Source organism: Schistocerca cancellata, chromosome 5 (genome assembly GCF_023864275.1).
Source record: "Schistocerca cancellata isolate TAMUIC-IGC-003103 chromosome 5, iqSchCanc2.1, whole genome shotgun sequence".
NCBI classification, from domain to species: Eukaryota; Metazoa; Arthropoda; class Insecta; order Orthoptera; family Acrididae; genus Schistocerca; species Schistocerca cancellata.
The window spans coordinates 432,425,888-432,445,790 of NC_064630.1; the positions used below are offsets into that span (position 1 = coordinate 432,425,888).

Below are 19,903 nucleotides of genomic sequence, written 5' to 3' on the forward strand. Positions count from 1 at the left end.
AGAGACCCCAAACCTTAGCAACTCCTATGTGATCATGCAGCTGTTAAATTCAAGCATTCTGCGCTGTCTTAACATTCTAGCAACGGAAACTTGCTTATTACATTCTGACTGACGCTAGTAGAGTGACCTAATAGCGGCCACTATAGACCGCTTATATTTTAGAAAAATACTGCGTAACGTTGCACACGTTTCAGTATCAACATAATAAAAAAATAAAAAAAAAACAGAAGTAATATACACAAACACTGTATAAATATTTACATCTTCAGCAGAAAGTAAAAATACCATGATACTGTAGTAGTACAAAAATCTATAACAAATGGAAATAAAAAGAAATAAAAGTCCTGACAAGAATAATAAACACATGAGTTTGTGGTGCTTTGTATGAAAAACGGTTCATGTTTAGTCACTTCTGTTTTTTAAAATAATTTTAACTAGTGAAATAAGGATGGATTTTAATTTTGATTTCGAGTGAATAAAGTAGTGCACATAATATTGATTATGAAATGATATCCAACCACAGAACTAATTTCCTCATCAGAAATAACTTCGCATTAATAAAAACAGAAGATCTGGCAATGTAAGATACGTGACGTCAGCAACACAATGACGACTCTAACACTAATATTCAGCGGGTGCGCAGGCGCACAGAGTGGGCCACTCCTTAAAAAATCTCTATGAAATATAATACACTGGTACCACTGTGTTCTCTCTCCTTTAGTCCTTCATTGTTGTCTTGACTTCTGCTGTGAACAATCGTTTCTATCTGTGATTGTTACAAGTGGAGTTATTTCATATTTCTTCCGCCTGTACGTGGTTGGCGCACAAAGTGCGCCGCGCGCCTGCTGATTTCCAGATACCAGTAATTTTTTTTTCGTTTTATGTACTGTACAAATCCTTAACGTTATAGTGCTTAATTGTTTTACATATTTTGTAATTATTTTTGCTTTTGTAGAACTAAAAGATGCCTTAATGACGCCGAGATTGAGTGACTACTCAATGAGGATTCAGATTTTCTGGTATCAAGTTTCGAGTTTGATGGTTGTGAAGATGAGGACGAAGAAGAAGTGATCACACAGCGTGACCGAGTGACCATGATTCAACAAGTGAGTAAGAATGCTCCTCTGAAGCCGAAGAAAGTGATGTCGAATCTGTTTCAAATGACAAGCATTCTATTGGAAGGGACAAAAAGTGTAAGTGGAAGAAATCCTGCAGGACAGCCGCAACAAAGACAAAAAGTAATAACACTGTCAACATACTTCCCGGACCTAAAGCCGTAGCCAGAGATGTCAGGGATGATATAACTGCATTCACTAAAATAATCAGCATTGACATGATCGATGACGTTGCCAAATGTATAATGTAACATGTATATTCAATATAAAAAGACTAGTGTAAATTATGTGAAATAAAACGATGCCAAAGACACGACGAGAGATGAAATAATGGCGTTGTTTGAATTGATCTACATCTTATGAACGAAGAAGGCTAACCATACAAATGTGAATGAACTTTAGACGACTAATGGATGAGGCATGCAGATACTTAGAGCTGTGATGAGCTCCAAGCGTTTTCTGTTCCTATTATGGTATCTCAGATTTGATGATAAAAGAACATGACAAGCGAGACAAGAAACGGACAAGTTAGCCGCTATTAGAAAAATTCTTGACGAGTTCATTGGAAACTGCAAAAACAGTTACAGCGCGAGCGAATTCGTAACCGTGGATGAAAAGTTACAAGCATTTAGAGGACGCTGGAACTTCATTCAATATATCCCAAATAAACCAGCGAAATATGGAATAAAGATGTTTGCGCTCTGTGATGCGAAAACTTTTTACACTAATAACTTGGAGATCTATTGTGACAAGCAATCTCAAGGGTCATATGCTGTTTCAAATTCTCCTTCAGATGTGGTCAGCGGGCTTACCAGTCGTATTGAAGGAAGCAGTAGGAATGTGACTGGATAATCGGTATACCAGTTACGCACTAGCACTCTCCTTACTGACCAGCAAACTCACATGCCTTGGAACAATGAGGAAAAATAAACGTGAGATTCCGCCATAATTCCTGCCAAAGAAAGATAGAGTACAAAATTTGTGGGTACCAAAAAATATTGCTTTGGTGTCCTACGTACCTAAAGAGAATAAAGCTGTGATTCTCCTATCTGTGATGCATGATACTGGAGCTATCAGTAAAGAAACTAACAAGCCTGAAATCATTACGTACTATAATGCCACAAAAGGAGGAGTTGACACTGTTGATCAAGTGTCCGAGAAGATGGCCTTTGGCAATTTTTTTTTCCGCTGATGGGCATTGCAGGTATCAATGCCCAAATAATCTATCACGCATACTCTACGCATCCTAAAATCCCAAGAAGGATATTCCTGAAAAGCTTGTCATATACCCTAATGAAACCACATCTGCTACAGAGAGCTAAGATTCCATCTCTACCATCTGACATTTCAGCTTTCCTTCGAAATTACAAAGAAGCAGGAGTAGCAAAAGTTGGAGAGTCTTCTTCAAAGAAACGTGGTCCATGTGTAAACTGCGGATGCGCTAAAAACATAAAATCTAAAATCAAATGTGATTCTTGCCGCAATTTCGTCTGCAAACGCCATGTGGCTATCATATACACATGTGAATTCTGTAAACATGTAGACTCAGAAAAAGACGTTACAAAGAAATGTGTATGCATTGTTCACTTTCATAATAATGTAAAATTTTATAGTTGATTATTACGATAAAGAAATAACATTGCACTGTCTCTATGTAACATTTAGCGTTTTACACGTAAGACATGGAATACAATCTTCTGCTTACCCAAATATATGTGTTCTGCTTTTTTTCATTCACAAATCCATGTAAATAGCAATGTATATGCATTGTTCACTTTCATAATAATGTAAAATTTTATAGTTGATTATTACGATAAAGAAATAACATTGCACTGTCTCTATGTAACATTTAGCGTTTTACACGTAAGACATGGAATACAATCTTCTGCTTACCCAAATATATGTGTTCTGCTTTTTTTCATTCACAAATCCATGTAAATAGCAATAAAAGTACAAACATTCGAAAACACTTACCTGTTGTAAATGGTGTATCGTTCTCCCAAGTTTGCGATTCTGAAACAGTGCTGCTACAACTGTATAAATATTTGTAACTGCAGCTGCAGTAATTGCCATCTTGAAATGACAATGTTTTTGACGTAACAGTATACAAATTAACAAAGGATATTTACAACTTCCTTAATAATGAAAGTAGCTGCAGGCGTCGATAACGAGTGAAAATACTTCGCGCTGTATGTGTGATGTTTACCGCCCTCAATGGACTGCTTGCACTTCAAGTTCACTGTTTATTCGTCGTAGTTCTGAGTGCCGAGTGCACTGTTACAAACGCGGCTCTGTCTCATTATGCCTTAAAACAGCGTCGAGAGCCGCAAGTTGAAATCCACATTGATAATCAGTCTGTTGGTCATTTCCGAGAATTCATTGTTTCGATTCTAGTTACTACATATCGATACATGAATCGTTCCTATTCCCTCACGGAATATTTAAATGTTTATAGCTCATATTTTTCACTTCAGGCAAACACAATTTAAGCGAAAGTAAATTATTTTCAAGAAAGAGAAAAACATATTAGGAGGTGCGACATCGTGAATTGAAGTAGCCATTAAAGGAAAGTTTATTTTAATGCTCTTCAATCCCAGTGTTTGACTACAGACATACATCAGTTTATTATCGATTTCGGTCTGTAGTGGCCACCTTAAGATTTCTTTTGTAAAGGAAAAATATTAATGCAAATAAATGTGCAATATAAACTACACATGGTGACATTTTACCAGACAGTGCTGTTATACTTGTGCAGATATTGAACATGGGCTAGATAAACATACCTGAATATCAATAGGTAAGATAGTTCATAAAAATAAAACAATTCGGCCAACATAGCGACGTCAGTTTCAGCCAAATGTGGAATACATCCAGTATGGCCAGAAATAAAAAAAAAAAAACAAATATGATATCCAGCGTGTTAAGACTTCATACACAAACTACCGACTGATGGGACTGTCAACCAGGTTTCCACTACCGGTAACGATTTTGGTTTTATCCTAGATTCTATCGGAATTTTCCCTTAAATACCCTACAAAATCTTTCAAATCTGTAGATTTAGGACATTTAATTATAATAAAGTACAACACATTGTTTCACTTTTTAATAACATAAAATATCTATAATATAATATACAAAACTTCTATAGATTTACAGGATCAGAAGCTGAAGCACTACACCTTTTCGATGCATTTAACGTGTCACTATCGGACTCTAAAACTGAGCAATTGTTTTCTAGGATTCCCATTTCTGTTTTAAGTTACTCGTTAAGGGTTCCGTTGTCAAGTCTATTTGCCTTATCTGTTTTTACATGTTTGAGAACACTGAATAATGTTCCTACCTCAGCATTTGAAGGTGGAACTGCTAGTAAAAATGAAATGACCATTTCGAGATTTTCGTAAATAAAATGGTCACGATCATCTTTCAAGCTTAGTGCCTTATACCAATAAATTTCAGCTCCCAATTTTTTTATTTCTTCTTCACCTTCAACCCCAAAATTCTTGACGTCGATAAGAGCTTGATGACTCCATTCATCGTCTGCTTTTTGCATGGTGCTTTTTGTCACCAAAAAATTGAAATGGCAAAACACGTCTGCTGCAGACTGTCTCCAGTTTTCGTGCTTCTTGTGGATTACCCTGTTACACAGCCATTGTAATCAGTCGACTTTTCATGCGATTACTGTAAGTATAATATGACTAAATTCCGATGTCGCCCTTAACAACTGGAATAGAAGAGCTAATATAGTAAGCTAATTTAGACGGATTGCACACAATAAGGGTTTGAGAGAATACTCTTTGCCATAAAGCAATAAGTGTAGTGACCCCTACCATAAATAATAAGGTTACCACTTCAAGTTCGACTTCTCACTAAATTTCCCTAAATTCCTGTCAAAATAAAACAGCCCTGAACCACACAAAATATAATATGTTTCACCCTAAAAAAGGGCGAAATCCCTAGAAGTGGAAACACCGCTGTCAACAACATATTGCGGAGCAGTCACAACATCAAACACCAGCGCACTTAGCAACAGTGACCAAGTGTCTGAACTGCACGCACAGCTTGCATCACCAAATTTTAAAAAATGTAACAACAGTTATGAATAGTGTCCTAATTCCGGTATGTACAAAATAAATTGCGGCGACTGTGATCAATACTAGAAAATAGGTAGAGACCCACCTTTTCAGCATACTGTTTCAGGGGAACATATGCAGTAAGAGAATAATACTACCATCGGGATGCATTTGGCAAAGCCCGCCAACTGCGTTTATGATATCGAGAGCAATTTCCGTTCTCTACATGTTGCACCGAAGGATCGTTTGTTCAGTTTATTCGAGGAATTAAAGGTTTATAAAAACAGGAAGACAGTACCTAAAAAATTATTAGTGAACAGAGTGAATTTGTTCGTAACGCATATTTTTCATTTTTCCTCTAAATGGTAAGAAGCTAAAACTGTCGATTTCCTTATCTGATTACTGTCCACAAGCACAGGACGTTCACTTTCACATTTTTCGGGTCATGAGGGACGTAGACAGGTGGCTTCGCAAGTTAAACACAGTCGTTGTTAATTATCCTCTTCTCATAGAGGGCAGTACTGTTTGTTGTTTTACACAATTATATCCTCCTTGCTGACAATTTTTATATACTACGCAGTTATTTTATGCAAAATGGTGCCCTTATGTTGTCACTTGTACTCTAAAATGTTCGTTACACTACAACTAGATTTTTCTTTTTTTTAATATGCTAAATGCATATGTTTCTACACAATTTTATTACCCCATATAGCCGTTTTAATTATTGGTTGCTATTCCTGATAATACACATGCCACACATTATTGTTTTTCGCAGCTATCATAACTGTTATTAATATTTGTCCTGTAAGCTTTGTGTGCAGTTAACGACACCTGGCGAACGTCGCCAATGTTGTGGCACAGTGACTGCATCGCAGCACGATGTCGCCAACTGCGTCGCCTCGTTGAATATACCGGTTCTCGTCAGATCACCAAAATCAAGCAACGTTGGGTAGTGCCAGTCCTTGAATGCATAACTGCCGTATATGCCAAGTGCTGTTGCCCGTTTTCCTGTGCCCCTTGATAACGATCACCACGTGACAGGGGTTGAAATGGCCTCATTGTGGGTCTCCATTTGGCCAGCTCGTCAAACGGTGCAATATCCAGATTTGAGGGGCTTTCGGATGTGACAGTGGCCCGATGTTGAGCTGCATGGCAACATGAGGGTAGGCATGTATCAAACCGAGGACCTAGAAACGACGGAGAGGCTTCGTCCCGCCGTAGCCCTCAGTGGTTCACAATCCCACCACAGGCCACAGCAGTTCGCCCACCGTCCGCAGCTCGTGGTCGTGCGGTAGCGTTCTCGCTTCCCGCGCCCGGGTTCCCGGGTTCGATTCCCGGCGGGATCGGGGATTTTCTCTGCCTCGTGATGACTGGGTGTTGTGTGATGTCCTTAGGTTAGTTAGGTTTAAGTAGTTCTAAGTTCTAGGGGACTGATGACCATAGATGTTAAGTCCCATAGTGCTCAGAGCCATTTGAACCATTTTTGAAGTTCACCCACCCCACCGTCGCCCCACACCGAACCTGGGGGTTGCTGTGCGGTTTGGACCCCAGTTGCCCCCCTTCCCGGGGACGTCTCATACGGGACGAGTGTAACCCCCAATGTTTGTGTGGTAGAAATACTATGGTGTACGCGTACGTGGAAATGGTGTTTGCGCAGCAATCACCGACACATTGTAACGGAGGCAGAATAAGGGGAACCAACCCGCATTCGCCGAGGGAGATGGAAAAAACCATCCACAGGCTGGCAGGCACACGAGAGTAGGCACACTCGGCAAAGTTCCGGTCGACATCGTCTAACCACTACAAGGGAGGATCGCCGTATTGAGCACTGAGCGCATCGTAAGTAACTCTTGCACATCTGTGCCTGCCATCCGAGAAGAAGTAATGGATTCTCTGTAACATTCTGTGTCATCCTGTGCCATTGGTCGGAGCCTAGCAGCAGCCGCACTATGATATTACCGTCCGATGCGTAGGCAGCCGTTAACTCATAAACGGTTGCATTTGGAGTGGTGCCGAGAAAGGGAAGCGTGGACTACTGATGAATGGCGCTGCACAGTGTTCAGCAAAGAGCCGCGTTTCTGCACTATTCCAGATGATCATCGAGAGTTTCACTTTTCATGCCAATCTGATGTTTGTTGCATGCCGCTTTCATTGCTGTTTCAGTGACCAGCGTTATATTAGTTCGCGAATATTCATTTTCGAAAACAGGCTCCTAGCGATACTTTCACAATCTGTACAAAAGCCGAGGTAGAAAGAAGACGAGGAAGGAGTACAGACTGAAACTAACGCCACGGTTAGGCGAGAGGGCTGACGCGCGACCGTGGTGTTGCAGTGTTCGACGAGGACTTCGTGTTCGAGGTGTCGCCGGCAGCACTGCCGCGGCGCACGCTGGAGGTACTTCTGTATGACTTCGACGCGTACTCGCGCCACCACAGCATCGGCGGCGTGCAGCTGCCGCTGGCGCAGATCGACCTCTCCGAGAGGCTCACCCTCTGGAGGCAGCTCGGGCCCTGCGCCGACCAGGACGCCAAGGTATAGAGTGGCCGCAGCTTAAGCGATTGTAGTGTCCTCAATCAACAGCTGCTTTACTACTTTTAACCTACCCATAATCGTTGTTGTTGTGGGCTTCAGCCCGAAGGCTCGTCTGATACAACTCTCCATATTACTCTGTCCTGTGCAAGCCTCTTCGTGTCCAAATAACTTCTGCAATTTCCATCTTTCAAATCTGCTTCTGTATTCATCTCTTGGTCTCCCTCTACAATTCTTACCCCTCACACTTCCCTCCAGTACTAAATTGGTGATTCGTTGATGTCTGCCGGCCGGTGTGGCCGAGCCGTTCTAGGCGCTTCAGTCTGGAACGGTACGACCGCTTCGGTCGCAGGTTCGAATCCTGCCTCGGGCATGGATGTGTGTGATGTCCTTAGGTTAGTTAGATTTAAGCAGTTCGAAGTTCTAGGGGACTAATGACTTCAGATGTTAAGTCCCTTAGTGTTCAGAGCAATTTGAACCATTTGAGCCTTGATGTCTCAAAATGTGTCCTATCAACTAACCCCTTGTTCTAGTCAGGTAGCGCGACAAATTCCTTTTCTCCCCACTTCCATTTAGTACCTTCTCATTAGTTACCCTCCTCTTCTTCAGCATTCTTCTGTAGCATCACATTTCAAAAGCTTCTATTCTCTTCTTATCTAAACTTTTTATCGTCAATGTTTCCCCTCCACACATGGCTACACTCCATACAAATAATTTCAGAAAAGACTTCCTAACACTTAAATCTACATTCGATGTTAACAAATTTTTCTTCTTCAGAAACGCTTTTCTTGCCATTGCCAGTCTACATTTTATATCCTCTCTACTTCGACCATCATCAGTTATTTTGCTCCCCAAATAGCAAAACTCCTTTACTACTTTAAGTGTCTCATTTCCTAATCTAATTCCCTCAGCATCGCCTGATTTAATTCGACTACATTTCTTTACCCTTATTTTGTTTTTGTTGATTTTCATCTTAAATCCTCTTTTCAAGACACTGTCAATTCCGTTCAACTGCTCTTACAGGTCCTTTACTGTCTCCGATAGAATTACAATCTCATCGGCAAAACACAAAGTTTTTTTATTTCTGCTACCTGAACTTTAATTCCTACTCAGATTGAATAACATCGGTGATAGGCTACAGCTCTGTCTCACTTCCTTCTCAACTACTACTTCCCCTCCTGCCCCTTGACTCTTATAACTGCCGTCTGGTTTCTGCACAAATTGTAAATAACGTTTTGCTCCCTGTATTTTAACCACGATACTTCCGAAATTTAAAAAGGAAACTGCAGTCAAGATTGCCGAAAGTTTTCTCTAAATCTACAAACGCTATAAACCTAGGTTTGCCTTTCTTTAACCTGTCTCCTAAGATAAGTCGTAGGATCAGTATTGCCTCGCGTGTTCCTGCATTTCTTCGGAATCCGAACTGATCTTCCCTGAGGTCGGCTTCTACTAGTTTTTCTATTCTTCTATAGAGAATTGGTGGTGCTATTTTGCAGCCATGAGTTATTAAACTTATAGTTCGGTAATAGTCACACCTGTCAACATCTGCTGCTTTGGAATTCGAATTATTACGTTCTCCTTGAAGTCTCAGGGTATTTCGCCTGTCTCATACACCCTGCACACCGGATGGAAGTGTTTGCACTTAATTATGTCTAGTCTATTCCGATTGATTTTCATAGGCTTGTGGGGAAAAGATAATTTTTTTTAAAAAATTAATCTTCTACATCAATCGGCATTTCCAAAGGTAACGGCATTACCTTAGTTCCCTATGTATTTCAAGTAGTAAGATGGAACGCCGAACAGTTTATCTACGATACACACCAAGGTGGTAGAACTTGTAAAGTTTCTAAAGAAATATCAGTTTTTCTAAGAACAGGAGATAATAATTTCGATTTTGGTGGATACTGTCCAAAACTCTTTTAGAGTTATGATTCCATTATCATCTGTATTATATCAGTATACGCGATATAGTATGATGCCACATTTAAAGAATATTTACACCTAGTTGTTAAAATATTTCTTAATATACTTTCGATTATACCCAGTAATCTTGTTAATTCATGGTAAGATTCCTGAGATTTCCCCAACGGGTATCTTCAACATATATGGCTCTCATGTCTGCCGCTGAATCACGTTTTGTGTGCCTTACAATATTTTCTCGAAACAACTGTTGCACGTCGTCAGATGGTGGATGTTTGTTACTGCTGACAAACAGCAGTTGCCGCTGAAGATACACTGCCTGACAAGTAAAACGAAGCATCCACAAGGAGAGGAGGAAAAGTAATTTCACAAGTTGAGAGGGTATGTTGTGTTATTTCAGTGATAATAAATTCGAGTCAAATTTACAAAGGACTTGGCAGTATGAGGCCACTTATCAGTATAGTGTGGCACCCCTTCTGGCCTGGATGCCTCTCCTGGTACTGACACAGCAACGGAGTTGACGTCCAAGCTGGTCCACAAATGTAGTTTTGGGATCACATTTGGAGATCTTGTTAGCCACGGGAGTACCTCAACATCACGCAGACAGTTTATAGAGACACATGCTACACGTGGACGAGCACTGTCCTTTTGAAATATGACGGCATGATACCATCGTATGAGAGGTAAAACATGATGGAAGAGGATGTCCATGCTCTCGAAGTGCCCTCAGTGACTACTAGCCGTGACTTGAAGTCACATTCGGTACTCGCTGGCTCACCAGACGCTAACAGAATATTGTTTGTGGATTTTATGGTACATAGCTCTGAGCACTATGGGACTTAACATCTGAGGTCATCAGTTCCCTAAAACTTAGAACTACTTAAACCTAACTAACCTAAGGACATCACACACACCCATGCCCGAAGCAGGATTCGAACCTGCGGACGTAGCGGTCGCGCGGTACCAGACTGAAGCGCCAAGAACCGCTCGGCCACTCCGGCCGGCCTTATGGTACATGGAAGGACAGTCAGTTCTGAACCCTATCTGTGAAATGAACCACGGCCCTTCCCGATGTAGGAGGACGTACCTCAACGATACAGACAGCCATACTGTGAGAGCTACCACAACTGAGGGGTATGTGTGGAGAAGCTAAACTAACCCGTGGATCCTGTAGATGGGCAGCCTTTTCAGTAGCCGCAGAGTCAACAATTTGGCTGACTGACGAATCTGGCCTTGCAACCTTAGTCAACATAGCCTTGCTGTGATGGTAATGAAAACGGCTGAAAGCAAGGGGAAACAACAGTAATTTTTTCGGATGTCAAGCAGCTCTACTGCGTGTTTAAATGATGATAGCATCCTCTTGGATAAAATAATCTGGAGGTAAAATAATCCCTCATTGGAAACTCTGGGTGGGGTCTACTCGGAAAGATCTCGTCATCAGGAAACAATGACTTTTTCTGTGTTTGATAGTGGACTGTTAGGCCTCTTCATTGGGTAAGCAGGTTAGGAAATTCAGCAAGTTAAATTCAAAGATTGAGATTCGAAATAGTGAAAATTGGTGAAGCACGGTGGCAGCAAGAACAGGACTTCTGGTCAGGGAAGTACGAGTAATCAGCAAATAATCAAATCAAAAATGGTTCAAATGGCTCTGAGCACCATGGGACTTAACATCTGAGGTCATCAGTCCCCTAGAACTTAGACCTACTTAAACCTAACTAACCTAAGGACATCACATACATCCATGCCCGAGGTTGGATTCGAACCTGCGACCGTAGCTGCCGCGCGGTTCCAGACTGAAGCGCCTCGAACCGCTCGGCCACACCGGCTAGTTACCAAAGAGGAGTAATGCATGAGTAGCTCAAATAATGGATAAGAAAACAGAAATGCGGATGAGCTACTATGAACATTGCATTACAGCCAAGGTAGCCACGAAGTCAACACTCACCACAGATATACAAGTTTATGTGTCAACTATTTCCACAGATGATGAAGAGATTGAAAAAATGTGTACTGATATATAGGAGACTACCCAGATAGTTAACTGAGAGGAAAAATTAATTGCGATGGCGAGCTGGAATTCGATATAGGAAAACTAAGAGAAAGAAAAATAATGGAAGAATTTCGACTGGGGGAAAGGAATAAAAGAGAAAGCCTCCTGGTAGAAATTTAATCATCGCTAACACTTAGTTTAAGAATCATGAAAGAAGGTTGTATACATGGAAGAGATTTGGGGACACTAGAAGGTTTTAGTTTCATTATATAATTATGAGACAGAGGTTTTGAAACCAGATTTTAAGCTGTAAGATATCTCCATGGGTAAATATGGACTTTGACCACAACTTGAAAAGATTACAGAAAGGAAACTGAGAAGATGAGATCTGGATAAATTGAAAAAATCAGAGGTTGTTGAGAGTATAAGAGAGAGCCGCAAGCGACGTTGGACTGAAGCAACGGAAAGAAATACGGTAGAAAATGAATAGGCAGCTTTGAGAAATGAAACAGTGAAGGCAGCAGGGGATCACACAGATTACAAGACTAGCCCTAGTAAGTAACATAGGAGGAACTGAATTTAATTGACAATAGAGAAAATGTAAAAATGTAGCAAATGTATCGGATAAAAGGGAATTCAGACGTCTAAAAAAATCAAATTGACAGAAAGTATAAAATGGCTTAACAGGAATGTCCAGAGGACAAATGCTAGGCTGTAGAAACATGTATAACTAGGCGAAAGATAGATGCCGCTTATAAAAAAATTAAACAGACCTATGGAGGAAAAAGAATCAGCCAAATGAGTATCAAGAACTCAGATGGTAAGCCAGTATTAAGTAAAGAATGAAAAGCTGAAAGGTGGAAGGAATATGTAGAGACTCTATCAGGGGAAACAAACTTGAGCACAATACTATAGAAAGAGGTCGTAGATGAAGATGAACTTAGAGATTTGATACTGAGAGAATAGTCTGACAGAGCACTGAAAAACCAAAGTGGAAACAAGGCCCCTGAAGTAGACGACATTCCCTCAGGATTACAGGGATCCGTTGGAGAGCAAGCCATGACAAAACTATTCCACCTGGTATGCAAGAGAGAGGGTGGTGTAGATAAAACTAGCTCGTGTAAGTATAAAGAAAATGTAGTGAAATTACAGAAACGAAGAGCTAAATGGACTTACCATATATTTACAATAAAAAACATAGTGAAAAATACATTTATAGAAAATGTTGAAAGTGACGCCCAGCAATATCAATACACAGTCAAACACATCTAAGCATATTCAGATACTCCCGGTGTAAAGTTCGGATATCGATGACAGCAACTTCACGGCTGATGTTGTCTTTCAGTTCCTGCATTGTATATGGATGTGTTTCATAGACCTTGCTCTTCAAGTATCCCCATAAGAAAAAAATCACATGTTGTTACATCTGGTGAACATGGTGAAGACAACATGGACTCGTTCCTGGGATACCTTAGACATGTGGCTTCTTGCCTCATCTTACTGAAAGAAGTACTTTATTTAATATTCAGTGAGTTGAACACAAAATATATCAAAAATTTCCGTACATCCAACCATGCAGAGGGCATCGTCAAAAAATATCAGCCCAGTGTTGTGTGTCCCTTTTACACCATACCAAACACTGATTTCTCCATCATGAAGCAGTTGCTGACACACACAGTACCTCATGTTCTGCGAATTCACATGACCTGAAAGATGAGGTCGTCCTTCATCGCCCATGATGTAATGGAAAGGGTGTAACAAACCATTGTTGATGTTATTCAAAAGCCAGGTGCAGTCATCTACACGTTTCTGTCATCCTCCTGTAATTGCTGCAAAACCGTCACACGATATGGCTTCAAATGAACACTTTTCAATATCCGCTGGCAACTCCTCCTATTTATATCTGCTGGGCCAATTAACGTGTAGACTTCTTTGAGCTCTGAATAATTCTTCAGCGAATTTCTACAATAACTTATGGTGTGCGAACTGAAGGAATTCCTTGTCGTTTTACATTTTGCACAGATCCATAAGTGCAACAGTTTTCATACAGATCCTGTCTTTGTCTCATTGCTGTGAGCCCTCTATCCGGATACTTAAACACCGACAATTTCGCGAGGTTTCTTAATCGAACCTCTTTTCACATATGCTTACACAGTTTCAATTCTTTCTTCTATCGAGAAAGTTATTTTGCAGACCACGAAGAGAAATATCTAACTTCACTGATGAAATAAACTGAAATGCTGGCAGAAGAATGCTAACAATCAATTATTGCATAAAACTATCCCTTGTTGTGGATGTTTACTCTGTTTCAGAAGTCGAAATTCTGCACTCGCATTCAAAGAGGAGGGGGGCTATTTTTAATTGCGCCACCGTGTATATGAGAAAGGAGAAGTACCCTCAGACTTCAGGAAGAATCAAATAATTCCAATTCCAAAGAAAGCTGCTGTTGACAAGTGAACATTACTGAACTATCATTTCAAGATGTTGTGGCTGCAAAACACTTACACGACACGAATTACATAATGATAGCAAAACTGGTAGAAGCCGACCTCGAGAGGATCAGTTTGTATTCCAGAGAAATGTTGGGACACGTCACGCAACACAGACGCTACGACTTGTCGTAAAGGCGAATCTGAGAAGGACAAAAGTACATTTATAGAATTTGTAGATTTTGAAAAGGCTTTTGAAAGAACTGACTGAATTACACTCTTTGAAATCTTGAAGGTAGCAAGGATGAAGTACAGGGAGCAGAAGGTTACTTACAACTAGCACTGAAGGGTTGAAGCCCAGCCGCAGTGTTGTCCAATCTGTGCATTAAGCAAGCTGCGAAGGAAACCAAAGAGAAATTTGGAAAGGAAATTAAGTTCAGGGAGATAAAAAAAAGCTTTAAGGTTTGTCGATGATATTGTAATACTGCCAGATATTGCTAAGGACTTAGAAGAGTTGTTGAATGGAACGGATTGTTTCTTGAAAAGATATAAGACGAACATCAACAAAACTAGAAAAAGAATAAAGGGATGTACTTGAAACAAATTTGATTAGAAAATGTAGGTAAGTTTTGCTGTTTGGGCAGCTACACTATGTGATCAAAAGTATCCGGACACTACCAAAAACATAAGTTTCTCATATTAGGTGCATTGTGCTGCCACCTACTGCTAGGTACTCCACGCCAGCGACCTCAGTAGTCATTAGACATCGTGAGAGAGCAGAATGGAGCGCTACACGGAACTCACGGAATTCGAACGTGGTCAAGTTATTGGGTGTCACTTTTGTCATACGTCTTATGCGAGATTTCCACACTCATAACCATTCCTAGCTCCAGTGTTTCCGATGTGATAGTGAAGTGGAAACGTGAAGGCACACGTGCAGCACAAAAGCGTACAGGCCGACCTCGTCTGTTGACTAACAGAGACTGCCGACAGTTGAAGAGGGTTGTAATGTGTAATAGGGGGACATATATCCAGACCATCACATAGGAATTCCGAACTGCATCAGTATCCACTGCAAGTACTATGACAGTTAGGCGGGAGGTAAGAAATCTTGGATTTCATGGTCGAGCGGCTGCTCATAAGCCACACATCACGCCAGTAAATGCCAAACGACGCCTCCCGTGGTGTAAGCAGTGTAAACGCTGGACGGTTGAACAGTGTAGAAACGTTGTGTGGAGTGACGATTCACGGTACACATGTGGCGATCAGATAGCAGGGTGTGGGTATGGCGAATGCCCGGTGAATATTATCTGCCAGCGTATGTAGTGCCAACAGTTGAATTCGGAGATGGTGGTGTTTTGGTGTGGTCGTGTTTTTCATGGAGGGGGCTTGCACCCCTTGTTGTTTTGAGTGGCACTATCACATCACAGGTCTACATTCATGTTTTAAGCACCTTCTTGCTTCCCACTGTTGAAGAGTAATTCGGGGATGGCGATTGCATCGTTCAACACATTCATAATGCACGGCATGTGGCAGAGTGGTTACATAACAATAACATGCCTGTAATAGACGGCCTGCACAGAGTCCTGACCTGAATCCTATAGAACACCTTTGGGATGTTTCGAAACGCCAAGTTCGTGCTAGGGCTCACTGACAGACATTGATACCCCTCCTCAGTGCAGCACTCCGTGAAGAATGGGCTTCCATTCCCCAAGAAACCTTCCAGCACTGGATTGAACGTATGCCTGCGAGAGTGGAAGCTGTCATCCAGGCTAAGGGTGGGCCAACACCACATTGAATTCCAGCATTACCGATGGAGGGCGCCACGAACTTTTCAGCCAGATGTCCGGATACTTTTGATCACATAGTGTAAGTAACTGATGACAGCTGAAGTCTAAAGGATATGAAATGCAGTTTGGCAATAACAAGAAAAACATTTCTGTAAAATCGGAATTTATTATCATCTAATGCAAATATAAGTGTTAGGTGGTCTTTTGTGAAGGTTGGAGTGTAGCCTTGTATAGAAGTGAAACTTGAAAGACAAGCAGTTCAGAGAAGAAGAGAATAGAAGCTTTTGAAATGTGGTGCTACAGAAGAATGCAGAAAATGGGATGGATAGAGTCCGTGCAGGATACCGTGGCCGATGCGCAGTGACTCATTTTCGTCCAAAGCGCTGGGCGAGTTCACTCTTTTCTTCAGAAGGGGAGGCCGACAGTGTCTGCTACCTTTCGGCCAGTTAGTAATGACACAATCGAGGCGCACCCCCTGCTATATTTCTCAAACGATTTTACGGACTCTGATAAAAAAAATTCATTTTTACTTTTACTTGTAGCTTTGTATGTTAGGTTCATTGTGATGTGCCCATTATTTCGTTAATGTTCGTAGTTATTGTGACATTTATGTGGAAGTAAGACACTGCGCGAAGTTCGAAAAAGTTTGCAATGAAAAACAGGGGTCGCTATGATTTTGCAATTGGTGTATATTACATAATATGTTGCTGCATATGCAATTGAGCTAGCATATTGAATTTTTCTGTAGAGTTGGGTAGTGGTCTTTATCTGTTGCCAATCTCGAGAAAATTGATCTGACCTAGTGTACTCATTTGCAATTGCACTGATTTAGGTTTTCCGTTATTTCCCTAAATCGTTTCAGGCAAATGCTGGGATGGTTCCTTTCAAAGGGCACGGCCGATTTCCCTCCCCATCCTTCCCTAACCCGAGCTAGCGCTCCGTCTCTAATGACCTCGTTGTCGACGGGACGTTAAACAACACTAACCTAACCTAACCTGCAATTGCACCGTGCCAGCAATAAAGCCAGAATGAGATATCCACAACATTCCTCAGGGTCTGAGATATCAAAATGAGATTTTGGCAAGTGATAGCACAGAAAGTGGAGAGTATTTTGCCATTTGGTTACGATACAAATTTCATTATCTGCCGTGTTATTCCATGAACTACAGACTTTTTCGATGATAGATGTAATTTTTAAGGACCATCTATAGTTGTTGAAATGAGAAATGCTATGGGTTTTAGAACAACTTATGTGGTGACATTACATGTTTATTTTGCACCAAGGATACCTTACTTTTCCTCAGTTCCTCACTTAATAAACTTAATAAACCACTGTTTAGAATTCTCTTGCAATTGCGACTGCACGAGATGTTAGTGAGATGAGACTGTTTAAATTCTCCTGTGTTTTGGCAAAAGAAGCAGATTTTAACATGACAACAAGAGAAATGTGTAGGCTTTACTCAAAATTCGCCACTCTTGACCCTTCTCTGAAAGTTACAAATGGTTAACCAGGCGAAAATAAATCGCTACATTTTCGGCGCAATTCTTTTTAGATGCAGAGGTGACATATCTTTTTGAATGGTCACCACGCAATTGAGGGCATGGAGGGGCCCCACTTAACACTTTGCCGTCCGGCGACACCGCAGTGGTGTCGTGTCGTGTGCGAAACAGCGGTCAACGGCCGGCGACACCACAGTAGTATCGGGTATGCATAGTATCGCTCAGTGGCCGGTGACACTACAGTGGTGTCGTGAGCGTAGTATCACGAAGTGGCCGGCGACAGCACTTCAGCATCGTTTTCATTGTGTTGGTGTTTTGTTTAGGTAACAGTAAGTTACACATGTCAACAAGAGTTTTTGTTTTTATAAGTACTTGTGCACTTTTCATCATGGCAGACGAAAGAAACGATACGATTATTTACGATGAATGCATGAACGTCTTGTCTGCCGATTGGGAAAAAGACATTGACTATCAAAAAAATGAAAGTGAAGCAGAATCGTCGGAAGATAGTGAAATACGTCCAAGAAAGAATTCGGCGAACGCTGCGATTGCCAACTGATTCGGATGAATCAGACGAAGAAGACAGACTATAATTTACTGAGGACCAATAATATATTTGAAGGATCTCCGGGTCCACACATATTTTCCGAAGATACACAGAGCGTCGTGGATATCGTAGCGTTCGATCTATCTGAATATATTAGCAACGAAACCAACAAGTATTAAAGTCAAAATTACAATAGAAGGAAACTGAATTTAAAAAATGCCAGATTTGTCGACGTTACGGGACCCGAACTTAGAAAATGGTTTGGGCTTGCTATCCTTATGGGAACTGTAAAAAAATACAAGGATCGATGGTTATTGGTCAACGAATCCGTTGATAGACGCACCGGTATTTCGCAAAACGATGTCCCGCAACCGATTTAGACAAATATTATCATTTTTACATTTTTCCGACAACAACAATAAACCGGATAATGCCGACCGGCTTTTGAAAGTGCAATTCGTAACTGATTATTTTTCCAAAAAGTTTAAAGAAACGATTAATCCAAGTCAAAACATCTCAAATGAAGAAGGAATGATACCGTGACGTAGACAGTTAAATTTTAAAGTTTACAATCCGTCGAAAATTACGGAATATGGCATACTCATTCGGTTGCTGTGTGATACGAGTACGACATACATTTCTTCATTCAAGATACATTCCGGCCCTGGAAAACCTTTACCAAAAACTCTGATGGAACTATTGACACCTTCTTATGGAAAGTGGCATCACCTCTACATGGATAATTATTATAACAGCGTAACACTTGCAGAGAAGTTACTTGAAAAGAAAATTCGAGTCTGTGGAACGATACGGCAAAACAGAGGATTTCCGGAAAAATTAAAGCGCGCAAAAGTCAATGTGTTTGAAGCTTTTCATCAACGGAAAGATGACAAGCGGCCTGCGACAAGCCAGGTAATCCGAATTAGCGTTGCCGGCGCCAAGTGAATAAATTTGTGCGAGACGTGCGGACGGCAAAGTGTTAATATTTACAAAAAATGTGAGTTTCTAACGGCACTCCCCATCCAGCGCGTGGCATTTTCCCTACAACGCTTGCCCCAATAACCCCCAGCACCACCGCTCTCCCCACGCATACCCTGCCATCTGCATATCTATCGGCCCCGAATTCTGCGCAGACTCTAGCTCGAATAATAAATGAGGAGGTACTGAATCGAACTGGGGGAAAATAAATCTACAGCACAACTCGACTAAGAGAAGGGATCGGCTGATAGGACACATCCTGAGGCATCAAGCAACCAACAGTTTGGTAATGGAAGGAAGTGTTGGGATAAAAATTGTAGAGGGCTCGGATACAGTAAGCAGGTTCAAGTGTATCTAGGTTGCTATAGTTACACAGAGGTGAAGAGTCATGCACAGGATAGACTGGCTTAGAGAGCTGCATCAGATCAGTCTTTGAACTAAAGATCGCAACAACAACAACTGTGACACGTTACGAAATGTGAGAGGAGTCACTCAAAACAAGTGACACAGTATCATGTTTTTGAACAACGCTCGGTCACACCATCCCCCAACAGAATGTGAATTGTTACGCCAGCTCAAATGGGGAAATTTTTAACACCCACCCTACACTCCAGATTTTGTTCCGTGTGATTTCTACTTCATGCGAATGGAAAAATGACTTTACTCTCAACTCTTTTAACTCTGATGAAAAACTTCCTGAAGGTGTCCTGGACTGGATGGGAAAAACTTCCAGAAGGTGTCCTGGATTGGATGGAACATCAGAAGGCTGAATTTTATGGAAAAGGCCATAATAAATACTAAAAGCTGAATGGTTAATGTGTGGTGAAGTAACACAATTTTTTTAAGAGCTCTGTAAGATATTTACTATGGCATCCGTCACAAAGCATGCCGACTGAGGAAAGAAAGAAAGAAGAGAAGTATTTATTTTTCTCATCAATGACGAGCTCATTTCAGATGGGGCAAGAACTCGCGTTGGGCGGAATGGGGCAGGAAATAGATTGTAGCCCTCTCAAAGGAAATGCACCAATGAACCAA

The 19,903-nt window shown here is 41.1% G+C and overlaps 1 protein-coding gene across 1 annotated transcript in view; it reads left to right on the plus strand.

The window, feature by feature from the left end:
* LOC126188588 (synaptotagmin-5) overlaps window positions 1-19,903 on the plus strand; it is a 207,431-nt gene that overhangs the window by 168,006 nt on the left and 19,522 nt on the right. Inside the window, exon 7 of the mRNA XM_049930190.1 lies at window positions 7,518-7,717. Coding sequence (XP_049786147.1) covers window positions 7,518-7,717 — 200 coding nt within the window. The remainder of the gene's footprint in view (window positions 1-7,517; window positions 7,718-19,903) is intronic.